General features: G+C 42.4%; 1 protein-coding gene across 1 annotated transcript; it reads right to left on the bottom strand.

The window, feature by feature from the left end:
- Window positions 1-255: 255 nt before the first annotated feature.
- Window positions 256-23,454, bottom strand: CASP3 (caspase 3). The gene is made up of 7 exons (XM_025280224.2): window positions 23,318-23,454; window positions 10,694-10,762; window positions 9,145-9,269; window positions 4,838-4,966; window positions 4,349-4,524; window positions 3,886-4,006; window positions 256-2,588 (listed from the first exon to the last, which is right to left on the bottom strand). Exons 2-7 carry the CDS (start codon window positions 10,750-10,752, stop codon window positions 2,365-2,367), a joined length of 834 nt encoding a protein of 277 aa, XP_025136009.1. The 5' UTR covers window positions 10,753-10,762; window positions 23,318-23,454; the 3' UTR covers window positions 256-2,364.
- Between the last annotated feature and the right edge of the window lie 97 nt (window positions 23,455-23,551).

Raw genomic sequence — 23,551 nt, 5'->3', positions numbered from 1 at the left:
AGGGGCTGTGGTTTGTGAGAACTTAGTATCCTTCCTGGCATCATGTAATTTTAGAAAATAGGGCCTTCTGAGAGGGCCCTAGAGGGAACAGGAAGGCTCCTTTACCCTATTTGGTAATTTACCATCTCAAAGTGTTTGATTAAACGGTCCCGTCACATCATCGTTGGTCCTCCCAAATCAAGCTCTTGGTTAAAAATATATTTTAACTTCAATTAGCAGCACATTAGGACAATAACAGAAACTTGAACGCACTGGTCATTTTAAATTAAAATTTGTATTTGGAAATAGAAATGCATAATAACAAACTTTTTACAAAATTGTCACATAGGAACATACCTTCTGATTCCATAGCATGCTTCATTTACTCAGAAAAAGTTACAGCACAATCAAAACAAAGAGCTTTCATTTATAAACGTGAGCGCCTTTGTTTAGCACAAGAAAGCTCACGGGAACCAGTGGGTTACAGCGATGCAGAAGGTTCAGCACCTCCTGAGCAACCAGGCTCAGAGCCTCCCTGGTCTGCGTCCCATCTCTGGCCTTCAGTTTCCCTGGGCACCAAAGGAGGGAAGACTGGATGACTGCTAAAGTCCTGGGCACCCTGGTTCTTTCATTTCAGAGAAAAGTACACGATCATAACTGTATCATTCTTCCTTGATTGTAAACATCAACAGAATAAAAGTTAACATGCTCAAAAATTTTACTGCTAAGAGTGCTATGATTTTTTTTTCCCATCTTCTGCAAAGGATGGATGAGGGTCCAGACCATTAGGCCACATTCACTGCTTATACTGGAAAATGAGGAAATGCTAATGAAATTGCTTTTACGGGCTGACATTCAGGGATGGCAGAAAGGGACTTTCTGGAATGAGTACAGGACTTGTTCTTTGGGAGAACTGTAGCTCCTGGACAAAGTTCAGTGGTCACACTTGGGCACATCCATGCCCACGCACAGCAAAGGTGATTGAGACCTTGTTAACCATGAAGGGGAAAGAGAAACCTTAGTGTTTTCCCCAAACACTCAGAGCCTCTTGTAAACCGTATTTAGGTATGTAAGCATTATTTTACACAATTCCTGATAAGCTGAAAACTGTAGACCTCCTCCCCCCAAGCGTCAAGTAAGAAGTAGACTGATATTCAGTGCTCAAGTCTATTTTATAAAATGGGCTATCTGCAGGAAGGCGGATAAGAATTCGCTTTAACATCCGATTAACAGCCATCATTTGAAATAAAACAAAAACTAGAGGGCTAGGATTTTTATGATGACTCTTACCCTCTTTGGAAAACTTCCATTTCAGGAGTTTAATTTGATTCACTTTGTTGGAGCTTCTTGCCTTGGCAGCATCTTCCATATACACACATAGCTGTGAAGAATCTAGCCCGCATTCTTTTTCCTGAAGCCGTAATCTATGGTTCTGACTCCACCACACCGAGGCTGACCAGTGTCCCTGGTCAGGCTCAAACCATCTTCTAATTACGGAGTGCCCAACTGACTGACTGACTGTTTCTCCCTTATACCTCACTGTATTTAAGTTGTGTTTTAGTATGTCCCTATAGAATTTCTTCAGTTCACGCTCTTATCAGTGTGATTGAAGTCTGAGGTTTTGACAGAAGAGCCCTTTAGATATTCTGCAGGTATGCGAGGCCCAGCAGCTGGTGGAAAAGTTGCATTTCAGCACCTTATAGTCCTCAACCCGTCTCCCTTTACGATTGCTGCATTTACCCTCAAGGGTCAATTTAGTTTTCTCACACCTTCCCAAGTAAAACATTTAGTTCTTTTTCAATGCTAAAACATGATTTTTTTAAACAACAAAGACATGCTTAGCACAAACATCACAAAACCATGAGCTCAAATAGGTGATGTAAAAATACCATTGTCTTAAGATCAAGGTCTTCAGGTCTTAGACCACATGTATGGACCACCAAGTTCTAGGATACATCATTCCATATCGTCATTGCTGTTGTTTGACAAAAACCATAACATGTTCCCTGATACAGTGGCATACCCACATCACTGAAATACACTGCTGCAGTGTTTACCTTTTTCCCTCATTGCTTGAAAATCTGTAGCGTAGCATCGGCACTAAATCTTGGTAGTTAAGAGAAGTGCTAATTTACAGTCATTTTCTTCCCATAATGCTTTCCACAATCCATTTTTATTTCACCTTTGTTAAACTCAATCTCAACTACCCAATTGTGTTTGAGGTAGCTGCACAGTAGTTCTATTGCTAGGAATGCGGCTTGTTTCAAAGTTATCACCTGGGTCATTAGGTTAGATTTAGAGGTAAGAGAAAAATATAGTACCAGTTATACTGTTTGCTCACTTGGCATACAAGTTAAAATCAAAAATCATCCGTGTCTTTAGTGATTAGAAATACAGTTCTTTTGTGAGCATAGACATAATACAAGGAATCTGTTTCTTTGCATGAAAAGCAGAATCAGTAGAAAAGGACTCATATTCTATTGCTACCTTTCGGTTAACCCGAGTAAGAATGCGCATGAGGTCGAGCATGTGAGCGTACTTTTTCAGCATCTCACAAAGAGCCTGGATGAACCAGGATCCGTACTTTGCGTTTCGCCAGGAAAAGTAACCTACAGGGCAAAACATAACCAAAATATCACAGATAGTTGATGTCAGCTGATTTAATCAATTATGACATATTCACGAAGGTAAAAACAACATAAACATGCATAGGTATTATTAGCCATAAAAGAAAAATAGACCATAACTTTGGTTCCAGGGAAAAACAAAACAAAAACCAAGCAGGTGTTGTCTATATACCTCTGCTTTTGACAAGGAAAACAATTGCAGGCTAACTGCACCACTGAGTGAGAATCCTACTTCCTGGGCTTCCCTTCTAATAGGGAAGAACCGGTTTATAGGCAGAAAATGCAAAAGCAAAGAAATAAAAAAGGATCATTATAAGTAGCGTGGTGTTGCAGTGAGATGATTGGCTCATCCAACAACCTGCTTTTGTATGCACACACATTTGAGGGTCTTAAATTTGTCTACGGGGCATCAGAATGGAGTATAATAAACACATTATCGCATATTCAAAAGTCCAAAAGGGGAAATAGTGTATTTATCGTTCTTTTCCCAGATAAACTAGTGGATTCATTGCTGTGTTTTTGGCCACGCTGAGTGGCTTGGGGGACCTAATTCCTGGACCGGGGAGTGGAACCCGGGTCCACAGTAGTGAAAGCACCAAGTCTTAACCACTGGACTACCGGGAAGCCCCTGGATCCATTGCTTTTAATCTGAACTGGAAAGATGCCTGGAGGTTAAAATAAATCATATCGACTATATTTAAAAATGTAATACAGTTTAAAAATACACTTGTCCTGCATTTCCAAACCTTCCAAACACACCCTGAGTTAGCTGTATGAGTAAACAAGTACATGATCAATATATATTAATTTATATGATGACACGCACACACACACGTAATGTGTAATACAACCACAGACAAAGCGGAGGTTGATAACCTAGCCATAAATCATTTTTAACCTTATTTTCTCTTGTTCCACTTCTACCCACTCATATGCTATTCACATTTATCCTTTCAGTTTCCTAGCTCCCAACGAATTCCCGGAAAACACACCTCTCCCCTATTTCAGGAAGTGGGCGAAGCTCTGGCTTGGCCTGTATTATAATATGGATTCCATGTGGTATCAAGTTCATGAATGACACTGTGTAAATGTGCTTTCTTACATGGGCACATTTTCTAGTCAAACTGGGCTAAAGACAACTTTTTGAGACTTCTCTGTGGTTAGGGTACCCTAAAATAAGACACAATGGCTTTTTATGGATATCAAAATCCCTATAGCCTTTGGAACACACTCTTCAGTGTTTAAAATCTACCTATTTCAGTATTTGTAAGTTTCTTACCAGGTGCTGTAGAATATGCGTACAAGAAGTCTGCCTCAACTGGTATTTTCTGACAGGCCATGTCATCCTCAGCACCACTGTCTGTCTCAATACCACAGTCCAGTTCTGTGCCTCGGCAGGCCTAGAGGTTAGAAAATAAACACCTATTTAAAAATTAGAAAAAAAGAAAAGAAACTTTTATTGGGAAAAAAACGTGTGTACATGCATAAACGCGTAACTTATTCCTAAGAAATGCAAAGGCTCTGTAAAAACTGATGTGAATTATTCAGAATCATTTTGCTAGAAGTCTAAAAATTAAAGTTTATGCAATGTCTCCTAAGTGGTAGTTTAAATAAATAAAAAAGTAGCAATAGTTTAGTAGCTTCAAGGAAAAAAAAAATTAAAAATCCTTTGGATAATCCACAATGAAGTAAATTAATCCCTAAAGAAGCCTCAATAACCAAATCGCTCAGTTATCTATTACCTGAATAATGAAAAGTTTGGGTTTTCCAGTCAGACTTCTGCAACAGTCCCCTCTGAAGAAACTTGCTAGTTTTTTCAGATCGACAGGTCCATTGGTTCCAAAAATGATTCCTTCTTCACCATGGCTTAGAAGCACGCAAATAAAACTGCTCCTTCTGCTATGGTCTTCTTTAGAAACTGGAAAAACATTTACAGACAAAAAAAACCAATGCAATTTTATTCAACAATTTCATATGTACTGGATGGGAGTAAGATGAAGAAATTTGAGAACTGAACTAAGAGATTGTGTAAACCCAGCTTGGGGCAGAGCAACACATCTCAGACTATTCTGGGGAGTCGGTACGAATAACTTGTTTTACTTCCATAAAATGTGCAGAGTAGGACTGTGTACAGTTTAGCTCCACAATTCTCATGCTTTACTTTCATACAGGTCATAGCCAGACTGTATATACATTGGACAATGAAGGTCATTCTTTTTGTTATTTCTTACCGTTGCTCATTAATTCCAACATTTCTTTACATGTAAGATCATTTTTAATCCTGACTTCGTATTTCAAGCTCATGAATGTTTCCCTGAGGTTTGCCGCATCCACATCTGTACCAGATCGACAGGCCATGCCTTGAACAGAAAGTTACTTTTAATTGCATGAAAAAAAAAAAAGATAAACTGCTTTGAAATGAACTATTCAGGGATCCACACAATCCACAAGAAACTCCTTTCAAATGGTAAGAAAACTCAATATTCTGACAGTGGGGACTCTAAGTCTCTTATTTCTCCGCATACAAGACACTCCATGATATAATCTGCTATCTGTGCTACCGCCACAAGGATGTTTTTCACAGCTGCTTAGATGGTGAAAAACAAATGACTTAAATGCCTAAAAAGAGAGGCTTGGTTAAATAAATTACAATTCATTTATAATACGGGATACTATGTTGCCACTGAAATTTTGTAGACAAAATTTTGCCATAGGAAAATGCTCACTTATTAACAAAAAAAAAGAGTAGAAAATAAAAGGATCCTACTTTTAAGAAAAAATTATACACACACACATAAACATACACAAACACATAAACATCACCATACATAGACATATGTATCAACACATACCTCACACACTCAGAGGATCTATTTCTTTGATTCTAAGTTTTCAACAATTCTAAGATACATCAGTAATTTCATCATATCTTTTCGAGGGAAACAAAAAACCCCCACAAACCACTAGGCCACATTAACACTGTTCAAAAGCCTCTAAGCCTTCCGACCACCATGAAACCATGATCACGACCGGCTTCATTTGCAGAGATGTGGGACCCACAGCACAGGAGAGTCCAGGAGAACTCGAACAAGGCTCTGCAGCTGCTGTGTGGCCTGTACCCAGTAGTCCTGGGCTTTCCTCACCCCTTAAAGCGCCTTCCACATGCATGTACGGACTGACCAAACAATGCCCTCAGACTTAAAAATCTAAAGTGTTAGGCATAGCAGGGGGAAGGCACCCATGCTTTTGAACTGTGGTGTTGGAGAAGACTCTTGAGAGTCCCTTGGACTGCAAGGAGATCCAACCAGTCCATTCTGAAGGAGATCAGCCCTGGGATTTCTTTGGAAGGAATGATGCTAAAGCTGAAACTCCAGTACTTTGGCCACCTCATGTGAAGAGTTGACTCATTGGAAAAGACTGATGATGCTGGGAGAGATCGGGGGCAGGAGGAGAAGGGGATGACAGAGGATGAGATGGCTGGATGGCATCACTGACTCGATGGACGTGAGTCTGAGTGAACTCCGGGAGTTTGTGATGGACAGGGAGGCCTGGCGTGCTGCGATTCACAGGGTCGCAAAGAGTTGGACATGACTGAGCGACTGAACTGAACTGAACACATATGAATAAAAAAAAAAACAACTAGATGTTTCCAGCTCCAAATTATTGTTGATTGTCTCTGGTGTGATTATGAATGATTTAAATTTGTTTCTTTTGCTAATCTGTAATTTCTGAAACTTATCGCCATATATTATTTTTACAAAATTAGAAGTAAGCTCATCAAGGTTTTGACATTGGAAAAGGGAACACCGTGCACTTGTGTGACACAGCAATTAAATTCTGGCCCTGGTGTGTGAGCCACTTAATAGTTGAACAGAAGACACCAGGCTGTCAGAGATGGGTTTGAGAACCCGACCTTCACATTTCAAAGCAGAAAAGGAGCTCACTGTAAAGGTAAAGTCAGACTATGGGCCAAAGTATTTTGGGGCGAGAGTAGAACAACATGCCCCACCCCCTTTAAAGATAAGTAAGTACTCAGGCTGTTGTTGTTTAGTTGCGTTGTGGTCCCATGGACTGTAACCTGCCAGGCTTCCCTGTCCATGGGATTCTCCAGGCAAGAATACTGGAGTGGGTTGCCATTTCCTTCTCCAGGGCATCTCTCTGATGCAGGGATCAAACCCACGTCTCCTGCATCGGCAGGTGGATTAACTACTACTGAGATGCCTGGGAAACTTGGGCTGTAATGTACACACGATAAACATAACTAACAATGCTGTATGTTATACATGAAAATTGTTGAGAAAGTAAATCCTAAAAGTTCTTATCACAAGGAAAAAGACTTTTTTCTATTTCTTTAATTTTATATCTATATGAGATGATGGCTGTTCACTAAGCTTATTATGGTCATCATTTCATGATGCATGAAGTCCAGTCATGCCACACACCTTAAATTTATGCAGTGCTCTGTGTCAATTATATCTCAATAAAACTGGAAGAAAAAGACAAAACCCCAATAAGTTCAACAATGTAAAATTCTATGGGAAGAGGGCATTATAATTAGCAACGCGAGGCAGAATACCTAAGGTTGAAGGTGGTCTCTCAACTTAGAGCCAAAAACAATATAAACGGGCTAGTTTTAGACACTCATTTTCAACTATGCTTTCCTCATTCCTTATAATGAACCTAACACCCAATCCTGCTTATCTTTCCAGTGTAATTTCGCTTTTTTCCCTTTTCATCAGCATTATGATAGATAGCCTCCTAAAGTGAATCAGGAGATTCTAATTTCTTTAATTAAAATTCTAATATGATTAATATGCCAATTCAGAGTTAATCACGGTACCAATTTAAAAGTGAAAAAATGAAGGAACAGCCAAAGTGTTGATTCATATGGTAAATTATGCAAGTCAAGTGAACACTCTATTTCGGGAATGGGATATTATATAATCATTACAATAGCAGATATGAAAATTATACAACACAAAAAACACTTACATTACATTAAATAGAATAAACAGGATACAATATTGCTTACATGTTATGGATAAAATTTAACTTTGAAAGAAACTGTTAAGGAAAAATTACAAGTAATACGGTAGGATGTTAATTAGCCTTTTTAGGATCATGAGGGATTTTATTTTTCATATACTATTTAAAAAAAAAGAAAAAAACCTCTGAAATATGTTATTAGATTCAAGCCAGACATGTACAAGGACTGAGACGTGGATCTGGGGATCAGGCTATTGTGACCCTAAGAGCAATTTCTTGGCGTGGTCGAGGTGATGGGAAGAAGAGGCCAAGTTTAGAACATCTGTTGTCAAAACTTAGGGAAGGAGACAAAACTCAGATCAAAGCCTAGGGGGCAGCAGGATTAAAAAAGATAAGGTCTCTTTAAAGTGGGGAGTCTGTCTTCTTTTCAGGGGAAGAAGACAGAGTCAACAGAACAAATGAAGGCCCAGGAGGTGAAGTGATACAGGGCTGGATTCCCAGCTCGGGCTGGGGGTCGGGCACACCAATGCCGAGAGGTCCAGCTACTAAATCGTCTGTGGGACTCCTCTGTGCAAGGACTTTTTACCTTTCGGTAACTAATGGCGGTTACTTTTTACGGTTGCTAGAAGAATTAAATAAGATTTCTGTGAGGTGCCTCGTGCAGTTCCTGGAAAGGAAAAATACTTCTCCTTACTGTCTGGTGAGATCCTTCCATTAACATGAAAGAGGGAGCAGGAAGATAAAGCAAGGGTTGCACAAAAGTCAGGCCTGGGACTTCCCTGGTGGACTGCTGCTGCTAAGTCGCTTCAGTCATGTTCGACTCTGTGCAACCCCACAGACAGCAGGCCACCAGGCTCCTCTGTCCCTGGGATTCTCCAGGCAAGAATCCTGGAGTGGGTTGCCATTTCCTTCTCCAATGCATGCTTGCATGCTAAATCGCTTCAGTTGTGTCTGACTCTGTGCGACCCTATGGGCAGTAGCCCTCCAGGCTCCTCTGTTCACAGAATTCTCTAGGCAAGAATACTGGAGTGGGTTGCCATTTCCTTCACCCGCTGCCACCTCCCCGGTGGTCCAGTGGCTAAGAATCTGCCTGCTCGTGCAGGCGACACAGGTTCAATCCCTGGTTGGAAAGATCCCACATGTCATGGGGCAGCTAAGCCCCGGGGGCCGTAACTACTGAAGCCCGCATGCTCTACAGCCTGTGCACTGCAACCAGAGAGGAGCCCCCGCTAGTCGCAACTAGAGAAAGCCCTAATGCTGCAATGAAGACAGAGCACAGCCAAAAAGGAAAATAAATTAAAAAAAAAAAGAGAAGTCAGGGCAGAAGAGGTCGACATACAGATAGAAGAGGGAGAGATTTTGATCATACAAAGAAGATTTAAGAGTTCCTGTTGAATTGAAGGACTTGTAGGATCCTGGCTCTGTTTTTACTTCATGGCTATTCTATGTCATTAGTTTATTAACTAATAACATGCATTCTGTTTTTTTATACTCTACCAAATATAAACAGTACAAATACTTGTAAAGGTTTAAAAACTATCACGACACATACCAGTATTTTCGTGGAAGTTCTTATTATTGATTATTATACACAAACCCATTTCAGGATAATCCATTTTGTAACTCTCTTCCAAGGATATTCCAGAGTCCATTGATTTGCTTCCATGTAAGATCTTTCTGTTTGGAAATCAGACAACGGTTTACGAAGAGAGAAGTGACCAATGCTGCTATTCACATGAACACAAACTTCTTGAACACATAAGAACAGCTGACATTTGTTGAATATAATGTGCCAGGTTGTATGCAACAGGCTTCTCCTCCCTAAAATTTCACAAAAACCCACTTCACAGATAAGGAAGTGATTACTATGAGGCTAACAGTTATGCAGACACTGTGTAAGACACAAGACCGAAAGCATCTGTTGAACTACAGCGTTCACGCTTTTAATTTCTACATTGTTTTCCTTTACATTTTATTAAAATTTCATTAAATACATTTTATACTTAGCCACTTCATCCAGCTGGTGGAAGTGGCCCAGGACAGTATGTAAATAAATGGGGGTGGCTATTTTTCAATAAAACTTTATCAGAACAGTCTACAAGCCTGACCCCTGACCTGGCCAGGAATTAGGAAACACCAACCAAACACTGATACCTATTGTTCATGTACCCATACACTCAGGCTAGGAGTATTTCACATTATATGCAATTTTTTAAAAAATTGTTGGAAAAAGACTAAAGTAGTAAATTATATTCTGTATGATAGGAAAAGGTAGGAAAATGTGTAAATCACTTTAAAAGGGTTTTTAAAAAGACAAAAGAAAAACACCAATCTTACCTCCAAGATGAGATTGCATTTCAATAGTTAAATTTTTAGGCAAATTCTTTTGCTAAACAAATACTGCAAAGATCTTTATTAGTAATCTAGTAATAGCTCTGCTATAACAGTACTGTGTAGTACTAAAATTAATTTATAATTCCCTAGGTGGTCCAGAACGATAATACTATACCTCAGAAAGAAACTTTTAGAATTAAATGTACCATAAGAGATCCCAGAGGGATAATAACAGACATGGATTAAATTAAGAGTGTTTTGAGTTTTATCTTTTCCCTTTCTCCATCTACTGAAGTATTAATAAGCAGAATATTCCAAAAAGGAAGACAGGGAAGGAAACAAAAAAGGGGGAAAGATAATCTATAACCAGGCAATTATTCCCCAGACTGAGAACTTGCATTTTACCTTAGCCTTAAAACTCATAAACAGGAGGCCAAAAAACACCCCAAAACACAAACCTCTTATCCTGCGGAGATTCAAGAAGGTGCATCTGCCTCTCGTGGGTCATCCCACTACCAGGGAGGGGTCTCCAACCACAGGTCAGGCCCCCTCCAACTTCCCCATATTCTATCTAAGTTTTATTTTAAGGAGATTCAGAGAGGACAATTTAACATGTGTACAGTCACACAGCTGTCACATGTGGTAAGAAGTCATCTGGGCCTCTCTGGTTTGAAAGCCCCAATTCTTTCTGCTTCCCCCGAGTTTGCTGTATCATACTACACACACCCACCCTCCTTGCTGGTATGAGATTCCTTTTAAATACTCACGTCTCTGAAGTTTTAATGGATTTTGAATCCACTGAATTTTCAGTGTTCTCCATGGACATTTTTTATTTACTAGAATATAAAATAAATAGATGTTAATCAAAATCAGTCATTCTAAGATCATGGCATTATACTAATTATGCCAATGATTATTTCTGTAAATAAATGTGCTATATGGACATTTTCACATCAGCAGTACCATCACTCCCCCAGCTTCACCCCTGTAGTGCAAGGCTGTTTTGAGTCAAACCTGAGAACAACAATCTTTTATAAAGGTGCACACAATGTAACCCTTTTCTCTCTTTCCTTTTTAATTGAGTTATGAAATGCACGCAGAGCACAGATAAGCGTGCAGCCTGATACAGTTTTACATTTGGCTGCTCCCCTAGATCAAGATACAGATCGCAGCTTGTTTCTACTTCAACAGATCCCATCACTGGTTAAGAACTGTCTTCCAGCTCAATATAGTTAAAACAAAACCTGAAAACTTCCCATAGCAATGGTATACCTCACATAACACAATTTTATGATGCTTAGATTCCCAAGAGATTCAGTGCCAGAAGTTCTAAACCTCCACAAAACCTTTACTCTTAAACTAGATAAGAGAACCCCACTTTCTCATTTAAGGTGGTCGACTGGCTTAAGGAAAGCTGGAACTAAAAACTACAGTTCCTGCTTCCATTCTTCCATCCAGTAATTCTGTTTACCTTCCACAGTGAATGAGTCCTTCTAGTCAAAGCAGCTACCATGTATTGAGCATTTATTACACAGCAGGTGCTGTGCTAGGCATCTTATATCTTCCCAACAACCCAAAAAGTCAGGAAACCCAGCCCTTAGTGATGAAGTGACTTTGTCCGCAGCCACAGAGCTAATGATGGCAGTCGTCTTCTTCCCTCTCCCCCTGGCTGCCTTGGAAGAAGCCAGTCCCTCGCTATTTGTCTGGAGTTTTGCCAGGTCTTCTCTGGTTTTCCAAAAGCAAAAGGTACTTCCTATGACCATCAGTCTGCCTCCCTAAATTATGAATATAGAAAAACAGGGACAACAACCTTTCTTGAGCCTCTAGAAGCCCTGCCTATCTCAAAACTCCAATCTAAACAGAACTTTTAACTTTACTTTTAACTTTATTTTATGCTAAAATCAGAAATCTTAAAAGAATACACACCCCATCAACAGGACTCCCTCCTAGGGAGGGAGTCTAGGATGAGAGTAGAACAGTGGATATAGGTAATTAAGAGTCTGGAACTCAGAGAGAGAGATACTGGGGCACTCTGACAATGAAAGGGTTACTAGAGGAAGTACAGCCAGCAAGAGACTCAAGAGAGGTACAAGAAATGGGAGGACATCAGGCAACTGGGGTGTACCAAAGTATGCAGAAGTCTTTCAATGAGCATTTGATCATCACAAATCTCGCTAAAAGTTCAGTTCAGATGAGGACAGAAGACCATTAGCTTAGGCAAGAAAGTTATGGGGAGAGCAGAGGTTGTCAGGAAAAATTGTCCAGGACTTGGATATAGGCAAAAGAGATTACTGGATATTATTTTCAGGTTCAGTTCAGTTGCTCAGTCGTGTCTGACTCTTTGCAACCCCATGAACCGCAGCACGCCAGGCCTCCCTGTCCATCACCAACTCCCGGAGTCCACCCAAACCCATGTCCACTGGGTTGGTGATGCCATCCAGCCATCTCACCCTCTGTCGTCCCCTTCTCCTCCTGCCCCCAATCCCTCCCAGCATCAGAGTCTTTTCCAATGAGTCAACTCTTCGCATGAGGTGGCCAAAGTACTGGAGCTTCAGCTTTAGCATCACTCCCTCCAAAGAAATCCCAGGGCTGATCTCCTTCAGAACGGACTGAGTGGATCTCCTTGTAGTCCAAGGGACTCTCAAGAGTCTTCTCCAACACCACAGTTCAAAAGCATCAATTCTTCAGCGCTCAGCCTTCTTCACAGTCCAACTCTCACATCCATACATGACTACTGGAAAAACCACAGCCTTGACTAGACGGACCTTTGTTGGCAAAGTAATATCTCTGCTTTTGAATATGCTATCTAGATCGGTCATAACTGTTGTTCCAAGGAGTAAGCGTCTTTTAATTTCATGGCTGCAGTCACCATCTGCAGTGATTTTGGAGCCCCCCAAAAATAAAGTCTGACACTGTTTCCACTGTTTCCCTATTTCCCATGAAGTGATGGGACCGCATGCCATGATCTTTGTTTTCTGAATGTTGAGCTTTAAGCCAACATTTTCCACTCTCCTCTTTCACTTTCATCAAGAGGCTTTTTAGTTCCTCTTCACCTTCTGCCATAAGGGTGATGTCATTTGCTTATCTGAGGTTATTGATATTTCTCCTGGCAATCTTGATTCCAGCTTGTGTTTCTTTCATTCCAGTGTTTCTCATGATGTACTCTACATATAAGTTAAATAAGCAGGGTGACAATATACAGCCTTGACGTACTCCTTTTCCTATTACCCCCTGGTAACCATAAGTTTCATTTTCTGCATCTCTGTAACTCCATCTCTGTTTTGTAGATAAGTTCATTTGTACAGGGTGTCCTCTTTTGCCTGACCCCCTGACTAGGCTATTTTACAACTTATAGGAAGTTAAGCCACAGGAAAGGGAAGCCATGCAAATGACTCTTATTGACAGCAGTGAAAATAAATTTTGTCTTAAATGATGTAACTAATTTGCAACTTGCAGAAAAGATGACCCTCTCAAATAACACTTTACTGTCCTACAGGATATTAACCAGTTTCCCTTCTACTAACAAATTCATTTCATTGTATCCAACCATTTACATCTGTGTTTGTTGTTTAAAGTCTCCTTTGAACTGGTCTTATCCTACTAGTTCTATTACCAGTTAATTGAATAAGATATTTGACATGTATTTTATATTTACACAGCATCCGAGTTTTATACCTTTTGAAAATTCTTCTTTAAAAGGATCAATGTTGCTGCAGTGGGTTGAGGAGACAATGGAAAAAGAAAAAAATGAATAAACACAACATGAGTAAGTCAACATAGTTTTACTGTGAAGGGGCAAGAAGAGGGGATGATGGCCGAAGTGGGACCAGGAGTAGAGGACACTTCTTGTTTGCCTTGGTTTTAAATACAAGTCATCTAAGGCATGCTTTTATGCTGATGAGAATCATCCATAGAAAGTGAGAAATTAATAAGGCAAGAGGAGAAAAAGAACAAAGTTCTTGAAGGTAAGAACAAGAACACCTATGACAATCCTGGACAGCATATTAAAAAGCAGAGACATCACTTTGCTGACAAAGGTCCATCTAGTCAAAGCTATTATTTCCAGTAGTCATGTATGGATGTGAGAGTTGGACTATAAAGAAAGCTGAGCACCAAAGAACTAATGCTTTTGAACTGTGGTGTTGGAGAAGACTCTTAAGAGTCCCTTGGACTGCAAGGAGATCCAACCAGTCCATCCTAAAGGAGATCAGTCCTAAACAGTCTTTGAAAGGACTGATGCTGAGGCTGAAGCTCTGATCCTTTAGTCACCTGATGCAGAAAGCCAACTCACTGGAAAAGACCCTGATGCTGGGAAAGATTGAAGGCAGGAGGAGAAGGGGACAACAGAGGATGAGATGGTTGGATGGCATCACCGACTTGATGGACATGAGTTTGAGCAAACTCTGGGAGATAGTGAAGGACAGGGATGCCTGGTGTGCTGCAGTCCATGGGGTCACAAAGAGTTGGACATGATGTGGCGACTAAACAATAAGAACAGGTAAGGGCTCATCCACTGTTGTGCAAGGAAGACAAACTATGTGGCACAAAGTATGAAGGCTGGTAACCCGGGTGCAAGGAGGATGAGGCACTCCTCGTACGATCACATCCACTTGCTCTCTCATTAGAAAACTGAGAGAAAAATCCCCAAATGTCTATCTATCCCTTCATGAGTACTTATCCATGCATTTTACCACACAATACAAAAACTAACCATGCATACAGCTAGCACAGGTGTATGAGACAGGCGTTCCCAGACATGAGTGGAAGGGACACAAGGTGGTATTACCTCCTGAGAACATGTGGACAACATGTCTTGCCATGTCTCAATAGAAGCCTTAAAGTTTGCTCTATGAGACTTACACTGCTAAGAATGGAGCCTAAGGAAGCAAACATTTCCAGCTCAACACAGTTTAAAACAAAACCTCTCGCTGGCCCTACTTCCTCTAGTAACCCTAATCTAGAGATTAGGGAGAGGAGAGAAGGGGAAGGATATGCATTACTCATCAAAATATTGAGAATTTGGACAGAGAAACAGTGAAGTCATGATGTAGCCAATACACTGGTTATATAGCATCTTTACCTTTTAATCTGTTTATTTAACAGTAACTATCCCTAGGTGATGGGATTACTGGCAACTTAATTACTCTTCAATATTTTTGTATTTTTTTCTGTAACATCTGCATTTTTTAAAAGTTAGGAAATAGTAACACAGATTATTTTATAAAATAATATCTTTTAACAGTGGTGGACTGTACCCACCAGTACACGTCCCTGGGATTCTCCAGGCAAGAACACTGGAGTGGGTTGCCATTTCCTTCTCCAATGCATGAAAGTGAAAAGTGAAAGGGAAGTCGCTCTGTCGTGTCCGACTCTTTGCGACCCCGTGGACTACAGCCTACCAGGCTCCTCCATCCATGGGATTTGCCAGGCAAGAGTACTGGAGTGGGGTGCCACTGCCTTTTCTGAGTACAGTGCTAGCCAATTTCAACTCTCAGCCCTGTTTCAAAAGCAATAATAAGGGTATGTTGCTAGTATGAAAATCCCACGGACAGAGAAGCCTGGGAGGCTACAGTCCAAAAGGGTCACAAAGGGCTGAGCATGACTGAGCAGCTGAACATGCAAAAACACGCACTCTTCTGAAAGCAACAACACTTCCTTGACTGCTGTGGACCACATCCCAGTCTGTCTTTTTCTTCCATACGTACAATAAACACGTATTATTAGGTACAGAGAAATCTCAAACTTCCTCAAACCAGAAATACGGAGGCCAACTTGCCTCAGTGCATATCAAAATAATTATCTACCCATGGTTGAAAAATAAAGTTTTGGTTAATCTGATTAATTGAGAGAACAGTACAGGGTAGCTAATAAGTGTGGAAACGTAGGCAGATACATAACAAGTGGTTTATTGATATTATATTGTAATCCATGAGAAAACAGTATTATCTATATTTCAAGACTTTCCAGCCAGCCTGTGGAAAATCTGGAGTGAAAACACAGTGGAATGGGAAAACAAGACTTAATAAAGAGCATTTCTGAAGGGGATCCCAGAGCTCCTGCCAGCGTCTTTCTGGCACCAGGGTTTTGCCTCAAACTGGCCCTTTGAGTAAGTTTGCCAAGTGTGGGGTATACTGTATGTGTTCAGAACCCCTAAATGCTGCTACATTCCATCAGTGATCAAGGCCTTAAGGTCTTTAGCAAATACTTCTGCAAAAAGCTCAGTGATTATTGGACTGAAACACTAGCTTCTAACAATTTTTTATTTCTTGCCATCAATAAAGCTCTGGGATAAAGCAATTCTATCCTTATGACTGGTAATAGGAGGTTTAGATTTACATAGCGGCCAGCTTTCCAGAGTTTTAAAATACAGTTGTCTCTTGAACAACTGGGGTTTGAATGGGACAGGTCCACTTACACGTGGATTTTTTGAAATAGCAAATCTACAGCATTACACCATCCAAGGTTGGCTGAAATCCACGGACATGGAACTGTGGATACGAAGTGTCTGCTATAAATTATACGCTCAGATTTTCAACTGTGGGGAGGGTCCCCTCTGTTGTTCAAGGGTCAACTGTGTTTGGCTTCTTGGTTCACACCATGGTTAAGATTTCATCTAAATATAAAGTGACTTTCAAGTAATAACTTCCTTTTCATACATTTAATCAACTTTCTTTAACCAAATCATTTTTCAAAGTTAAAAAAGTTTCCACTAGATTATCCTTAATATAAGTAACTGTAATTAATAATTTCCAAAATTAGACATCAGAGACAACTTTGTTTCAATAAGGAATTTGATGGCTGAAAGAAAAAAAAAACCACCTGAATTCTTTTAGAATAGGATTTTTCTATTTGATAAAGATTTCTCAGGAACAAATACTATAATGTATTGTTTTGTTCCCTTTATTATTCATAGACTATTGAAAACTTATATAATGGTAAGTAAAATCCTCACTGCATCAGACATTTGCTTTCTGCCTGTCACCATCTGCTTTTCCCACATGAAAGCATCTAATCCACACTCTTGGGAGCATCGCTTTGGTTTCTGCAGAACCAAAAGGGTTAAGCTCAGCATGACCTCATCTCCATTAGCTAATGCCTGGCTGAATATAAGTTATTCTAGGTGTGGTGATCTCATCTCAGAAGGATAAAAAACATTGTCCCCCAAGGGGGAAAAGTGGCCTGTATGATGACAAGGAGTATTAGTTCTTAGAACACTGTCATCTGACAAAACATAAATAGGAAAAATACACAAAAATAGATTGCAGCATAGCAATGGACTTAACACGAACTGTTTCTTACTGTACTGAGTATATAATTCTTCCCATCAGTTCAGGGTGCTCATGGTAAATTTCTGAACACATTTTGGGCCCCAGGGAAGTTCTAAGGTAGACCAGTTGCTATTAGGTGGCAGCCTGGAACCTGACTCTTATAATCAAGTCTGAATTCCTAGATCCAGTTGACACTTGCCAATGAAGCTATAAGAGCCAGATAATTCGAAAGCTAAAGAAGGTCCTTCCAATGATGCTTTGAGGCAGAGTGAATTCCATTTTTCATAGTTCAGCTGACTGATGCTTACAGCAGATAAGGAACTTAGGACTCTGTCCTAACTAGGATCTGTCAGCTTCCCTCACTTCTCCATGACTTACTACTACCTATGAGGAGTAATGCTATCACTAATTTCAAGGAAGGAAACAAATCCATAACCTAGAAATATTGAGACAGAAAGCATAAATAACATATAGAAACTGACTGCAGGGAAAATGAAATAGTATGAAGTACACTTTCTCTAATTCATGAAGAACATAGGAATGATGGTTATGGTGTTTTGGGGGCCACTGGGTAATTTACTTCTAAAAGTAAAATTACAAAATATGAATAACTTTCATATTAAGTAAGCATTGAGCAGTTTTTTCTATATCTCTGCTTGTCTCTAAAGAAAAGGTGAAGCCTTTTTGCTATGATTTTTGGGGAGATTATTCAGTCCTTCTTCAGTATCTGTGGAGGATTCGTTCCAGGATACCCACCTCCCCTTCATTCCCCACCCCACCCTTGCCACCCCCTACCAAAATCTACATATGCTCATGTCCCTTCATGTACAATGGTGCGGGAGAACTGGTGTTCCATATATGGTTATAGATCCTGCAGACAAGACAGGTGGCCAGTACTTTGGCCAAGGAACTTGAAAAACATCGGGATTACATTTATTACCAACTAGAGAGGACAAATGCTGAAAGACTGATGCTGAAGCTAAAACTCCAATACTTTGGCCACCTGATGCAAAGAACTGACTCATCTGAAAAGACCCTGATGCTGGGAAAGACTGAAGGCAGGAGGAGAAGGGGACAACAGAAGATGAGATGGTTAGATGGCATCACAGACTCAATGGATATGAATTTGTCTAAACTCCGGGAGTTGGTGATGGACAGGGAGGCCTGGCGTCCTACAGTCCATGGGGTCACAAAGAGTCGGACCACGACTGAGCAACTGAACTGAACTGAGAAAGGACAAAAATCTCAAAAGCAGTCATGTTTCTAGATTTGGTAAGTGAAAGAGAAACAAGATTTTCTTTTTTTCACAATAGTTTGGATAAGTGGAGATTTCCGCTGTGACACCCTAGAGCTTTTACTGAAATAATTTCCTAACTGGTCCCTTCATTTCTTTGGGAAGAATCACCAAACTGGATACTGTCATTTGGCCTGGTGAAGTCAGATGGCTAGTATTTATTCTGTAATAAAGGAGGAATGTCACACATGGCAAGTAAAGTTAAATACAGAAGAAACTTAGTTCCATTGCGCCACACAAACAAAACCATTTTTTCCTTTTCTCTGGCAAGGCCCATACCACCAGGCAGACAGACAGGAGGGCTCCCCACTACTCGAAGCCACAAGCCAGAGCAGACACAATGCTTACTGAGTGCCAAGGGGCTGCATCCCCTCACCTGATGCCCTGTCCTAAGATGGTATCCCTGACAGGGCAGAAGAAGAAACGGGAAGTCCTTGCCGACCTAAGTATTTATGAAATAAACCTAGAATGAAGGCTCTGGGATGCCTTTTATAAAAATTACAGATAACCTCTAAGACATCCTCCCTCCCACCGAGAATCACTCCTCTGTAGAAACAATACAGTTTTACAACCACCTGCCAGAGAAGGTCTGAAACTGCGAAAAGCCAGGGTCAGTAGCGTTTATTCATTTGCGCCGGAACAACTGACTGAACACCAACTGTGTGGAGGGGTCATAAACCCTGAGTGTTTGAAGTAATGGAGAATAAGATCTATCCCTGTGTGTGACCTGCCCCGAAGCTCACTATATTCAAAAGTGGCTCAACAAGACAGGTGCCGATGTACAGTACAAGAGAGATAACTTTATCATGTGCGCATGCTCAGCTGTGTCTGACTCTTTGCGACTCTGTGGACTGTAGCCAGTCAGGCTCCTCTGTCCATGGGATTGTCCAGGCAAGAATACTGCAGTGGGCTGCCATTTCCTCCTCCAGGGAACTAACCTGTATCTCCTCCTCCTGACTCAGGGAACTAACCTGTATTTCCTGCATTGGGAGGTGGATCCTTTACCACTGAGCCACCAGGGGAACTTTATCTTACTCTACTCTAATGCAGATACTCTAAAAGCAATTTGAAGAACAAAATAGGTGGAGAATTAATAACATTACATAGAGATTTACAGAGCATTGTCACAGACATTATCTCATTTTATCCTCATAATAACCCTCCAAGGTATGTATATTAACTGCTGCCTGATTTATGGATGAACTAGGAAAGTGTTGCCTTTGGGAAGTGGCCTCAGGTTCTATGACAGCCAAGTCCCTATCCTCCTCCATTTTATTTGGATTTGTTACAAGTGTACACAACAGCAGCTAACAGTCTAAGTACTCTACATCTTGTAGATCCAAACACCAGTGGTTCCATTTTTGAGGCAGAGCCTAAAGAACTCATACTAGGCACCAGAACTGACCTAATGCCATTACAGAAAGACCGGGTTTTTAGCGTCAGAAGGGGCTGAAGCAGTAGGAGGTTGTGTTAAATTAGGTGTGAAAGCAAAACAGTGAAGAAGCATTGTAATTGACTCTATCAGACGTCAGTCTCTTAAAATCAATTATAATTGCCTCTATCAGATTGCAGTCTCTTAAAATCAATTATAATTGCCTCTATCAGATTGCAGTCTCTTAAAATGCAAGGAGGCTGCTGCTGCTGCTGCTACGTCGCTTCAGTTGTGTCCGACTCTGTGCGACCCCATAGACGGAAGCCCACCAGGCTCCCCCGTCCCTGGGATTCTCCAGGCAAGAACACTGGAGTGGGTTGCCATTTCCTTCTCCAATGCATGAAAGTGAAAAGTGAAAGTGAAGTCGCTCAGTCGTGTCCAACTTTTAGCGACCTCATGGACTGCAGCCCACCAGGCTCCTCTGCCCGTGGGATTTTCCAGGCAAGAGTACTGCAAGGAGGCTAGGCTTCTTTTTTCAGGATTGCGAAAGATATAATGTTTCTCTTCTTTCTTACTGGGAACAGGTTTTATTGCTACACTCCAACTAACTGTTCATTCCTTTATTCATTAAAACACATTTTAACCTTCAAAAGCCTTCACTGCAAAAGAGCAAAGCAAAACCAAAGCTCAAACAGCAGGTTGGGGTAGGGATGGTTTAAGCTTTTACATTTCATTCTTAGAGATCACGTAACTCTAACATTTCAAAGTGGCAGAGTGAATTTTGACACAGGCAGGTCTATGCAGCTTGCTTAGCACTATCCTGCATACACACACTGTTAGAGCAACTCCTGTATTTCACCTCTACCATTCCTTTCTAGTATGCATCATTTAATTATAATTTGCTAAGTAACGGTAAAGCGTCTGCCTGCAACACGGGAGACCCGGGTTTGATTCCTGGGTCGGGAAGATCCCCGGGAGAAAGAAATGGCAATCTACTCCAGCACTCTTGCCTGGAAAATCCCATGGACGGAGGAGCCTGATAGGCTACAATCCATGGGGTCGCAAAGAGTCGGACACGACTGTCTTCACTCAAGCTTAAAATACATTTTTTTTTCTAGATAGGGCATAATTATTAAAAAAAAAAAAAAAAAGGCATGATATTGTAGTATTAGCATTCATTTGTACCAGGCCCTGGATATGAAGAAAGACAAGGAACAAGATAACAAGCCAGAGTCCCATGTGGAATTTGCTTAGGAGCTAATAGAGGAGAATGTAAAAAGCAGCTGCAAAGGATATGACTCTTTCCTCTCAGGACCAGGCGGATGGAAAAGGAATACAGAATAGATAAGACTTAACCTTGAAATGTTGAATCAGAACATAAACATCAATAGGAGTTTCTCAAGGAAAGGTGTGGTGATGGGAAGAGAGAGGGAATGCAAGACTGTTCGAGGAAGAGAATAGTTGCTGTTGAGTTCAGCATGGCTGTGCAGAATGTGACAGATAAGGCAGCAGAGTGGACCAAGGAGCCAACCTGTGCTTGACTTTGTTAACCGTTAAGGGACTGGATTTATCCTTCGGGCAAAGGAACAGCTTTCTGGATTTTTATTCTGTAAGATTCTGGATTTTTATTCTGTAAGATTCCTCAGTGGCTGGAGAGGGGCAGAGGACACAGACATAATGGAGGCCAATGAGGAGGCTCCTATAGCCAGGTGAGCGCTTGCTGCTGCTGCTAAGTTGCTTCAGTCATGTCTGACTCTGCGACCCCAAAGACGGCAGCCCACCAGGCTTCCCGGTCCCTGGGATTCTCCAGGCAAGAATACTGGAGTGGATTGCCATTTCCTTCTCCAATGTATGAAAGTGAAAAGTGAAAGTGAAGTCGCTCAGTCATGTCCAACTCTTAGTGATCCCATGGACTGCAGCCCACCAGGCTCCTCCGTCCGTGGGATTTTCCAGGCAAGAGTACTGGAGTGGGGTGCCATTGCCTTCTCCAAGGTGAGCGCTTAGGGTGGCTTGAATCTGAGATGGAGAGAAAAGGCCAAATCCAGTGGATTTCAGGAGGTCTAAGAGGCTTGGCTGCTAACTGGAGGAGCCGAGAGAGTTAGCTGAGAAGGTTGGTTCCTAGTTTTTTAGCATGGGAGCCACATACTGAGAACTGGGAAAGAGGCTGCTGCCTTGGGAAGTAAGGTTTGACAGCAGACCCACTGGACACAAGAGTGACCAAGGAACTCTTATTCAACTTGGGCTGAGGGGATTTCACATAGACGTCCTTAAGTGATTCAGATGTCTAAAGAGCCTGCGATGCAGGAGATCTGGGAATTTCACAGCCTCCTAAGGGATTTGGGCCAGGAAAAATAGTCATCAGCACGAGCTAGGATTCATGTAAGCCTTCAGGTCTGAAAATGAACAGGAGTTTAATACTTGAAACTGGGACTTCCCAGGTGGCTAAGTGGTAAAGAATCCGCCTGCCAATGCAGGAGAGGCAGGTTCCATCCCTGGGTCGGGAAGATCCCTTGGAGGAGGAAATGGCAACCCACTCCAGTATTCTTGCCTGGAGAATCCCCTAGATCGAGGAGCCTGGCGGGCTGTATACAGCCCATGGGGTCGCAAAGAGTTGGACACGACTGAGCGACTGACCACGCATGCACTTGAAATCAGCTCTTTGAAAAGCAGAGTCACACCACCTCAACCTGAAAAAAAAATCTAGACAAAGGCAGCAGAGACCAAACCCTCGCCAGAAACGGGAGGATAAGCCCCGAGGGCCAAAGCCTCGGAAACAGCGCCAGCCAGGCTCCTGCCCTCAGGCCATCTCCTCTCCGCGCTCATCTTCCTCACCACCTTTCCTATTTAAATTTCAGCCTGCGATTTCCTCTGCCTCCCTCTCCCGAGTCCCACCTCTACCACTCGGCCTCGGCGCTCTCGCCTGGCCTCCCCGCGCCTCTCCTCCCCCAGCTCAGCCACCCGGGTCAAGCCTCCTGCTACCAGCCTTCAGCGTTCCGACCAAGTCTCCCGACCCTCCCCCTCCACCCCCATTCTCGGCCAGGCCACCTGCCCCCCGGGCTCGGCGTCTGCGGCCAGGTCTCCGCTCCCCAGCCTCCCGCTGTCCGGCCGGTCTCCCGCCACCCCCCGATCCAGCCTCTAGATCCTCGGCTCATTCTCGGTCCCCCGGGGCTCGGCTCCTGCAGCCGGATCACCGTTCCCCGGCCCGGCCTCCAGTCTCCCGCCCCAGCCCCATGTCTCTGCATCTGCCGGCTTCAGCGCTCGTTCCCGCCCTCGCTGTCGGGGCAAAACAAAGGATCCGCCGCCGGATCGTGCCTGCATCCTGTCTCCTCCTCGGGGTAGCTGCAGGCCGGTGCAGGTCCCCTGGGCAGGCGCTGGGCTTGGGGGCGGGGGTGGTGGTGGAGGGAACCAGCCCAGGACTGACGGCGCGACGGCGAGGGACCTGGAACACGTCACTCACCGTTCAGCTACGACGCTGCAGCTCTGCTGGACTCCACTCCTGGTCTGCTTCCGCCGCAGCCGCGCTCGGAGATGACCCTCAGAGCAGGCCCCGCCCCTGGCCCCGCCGATCGCCCGCCCCTCTGCTTTGAGGGTTCAGTTCAGCCCCCACGCGTCCATCAGACCCCGACTCGCCCCTCCCCGTGCCCCGCCCGCCCTTGAACCCCGCCCCTCAAGACCCCGCCGCGCACTGAAC

This window comes from Bubalus bubalis, chromosome 1 (assembly GCF_019923935.1).
Source record: "Bubalus bubalis isolate 160015118507 breed Murrah chromosome 1, NDDB_SH_1, whole genome shotgun sequence".
Taxonomy (NCBI): domain Eukaryota; kingdom Metazoa; phylum Chordata; class Mammalia; order Artiodactyla; family Bovidae; genus Bubalus; species Bubalus bubalis.
The sequence above is the reverse complement of the archived record's forward strand: the minus strand, read 5'-3'. Positions and strand labels throughout refer to the sequence as shown.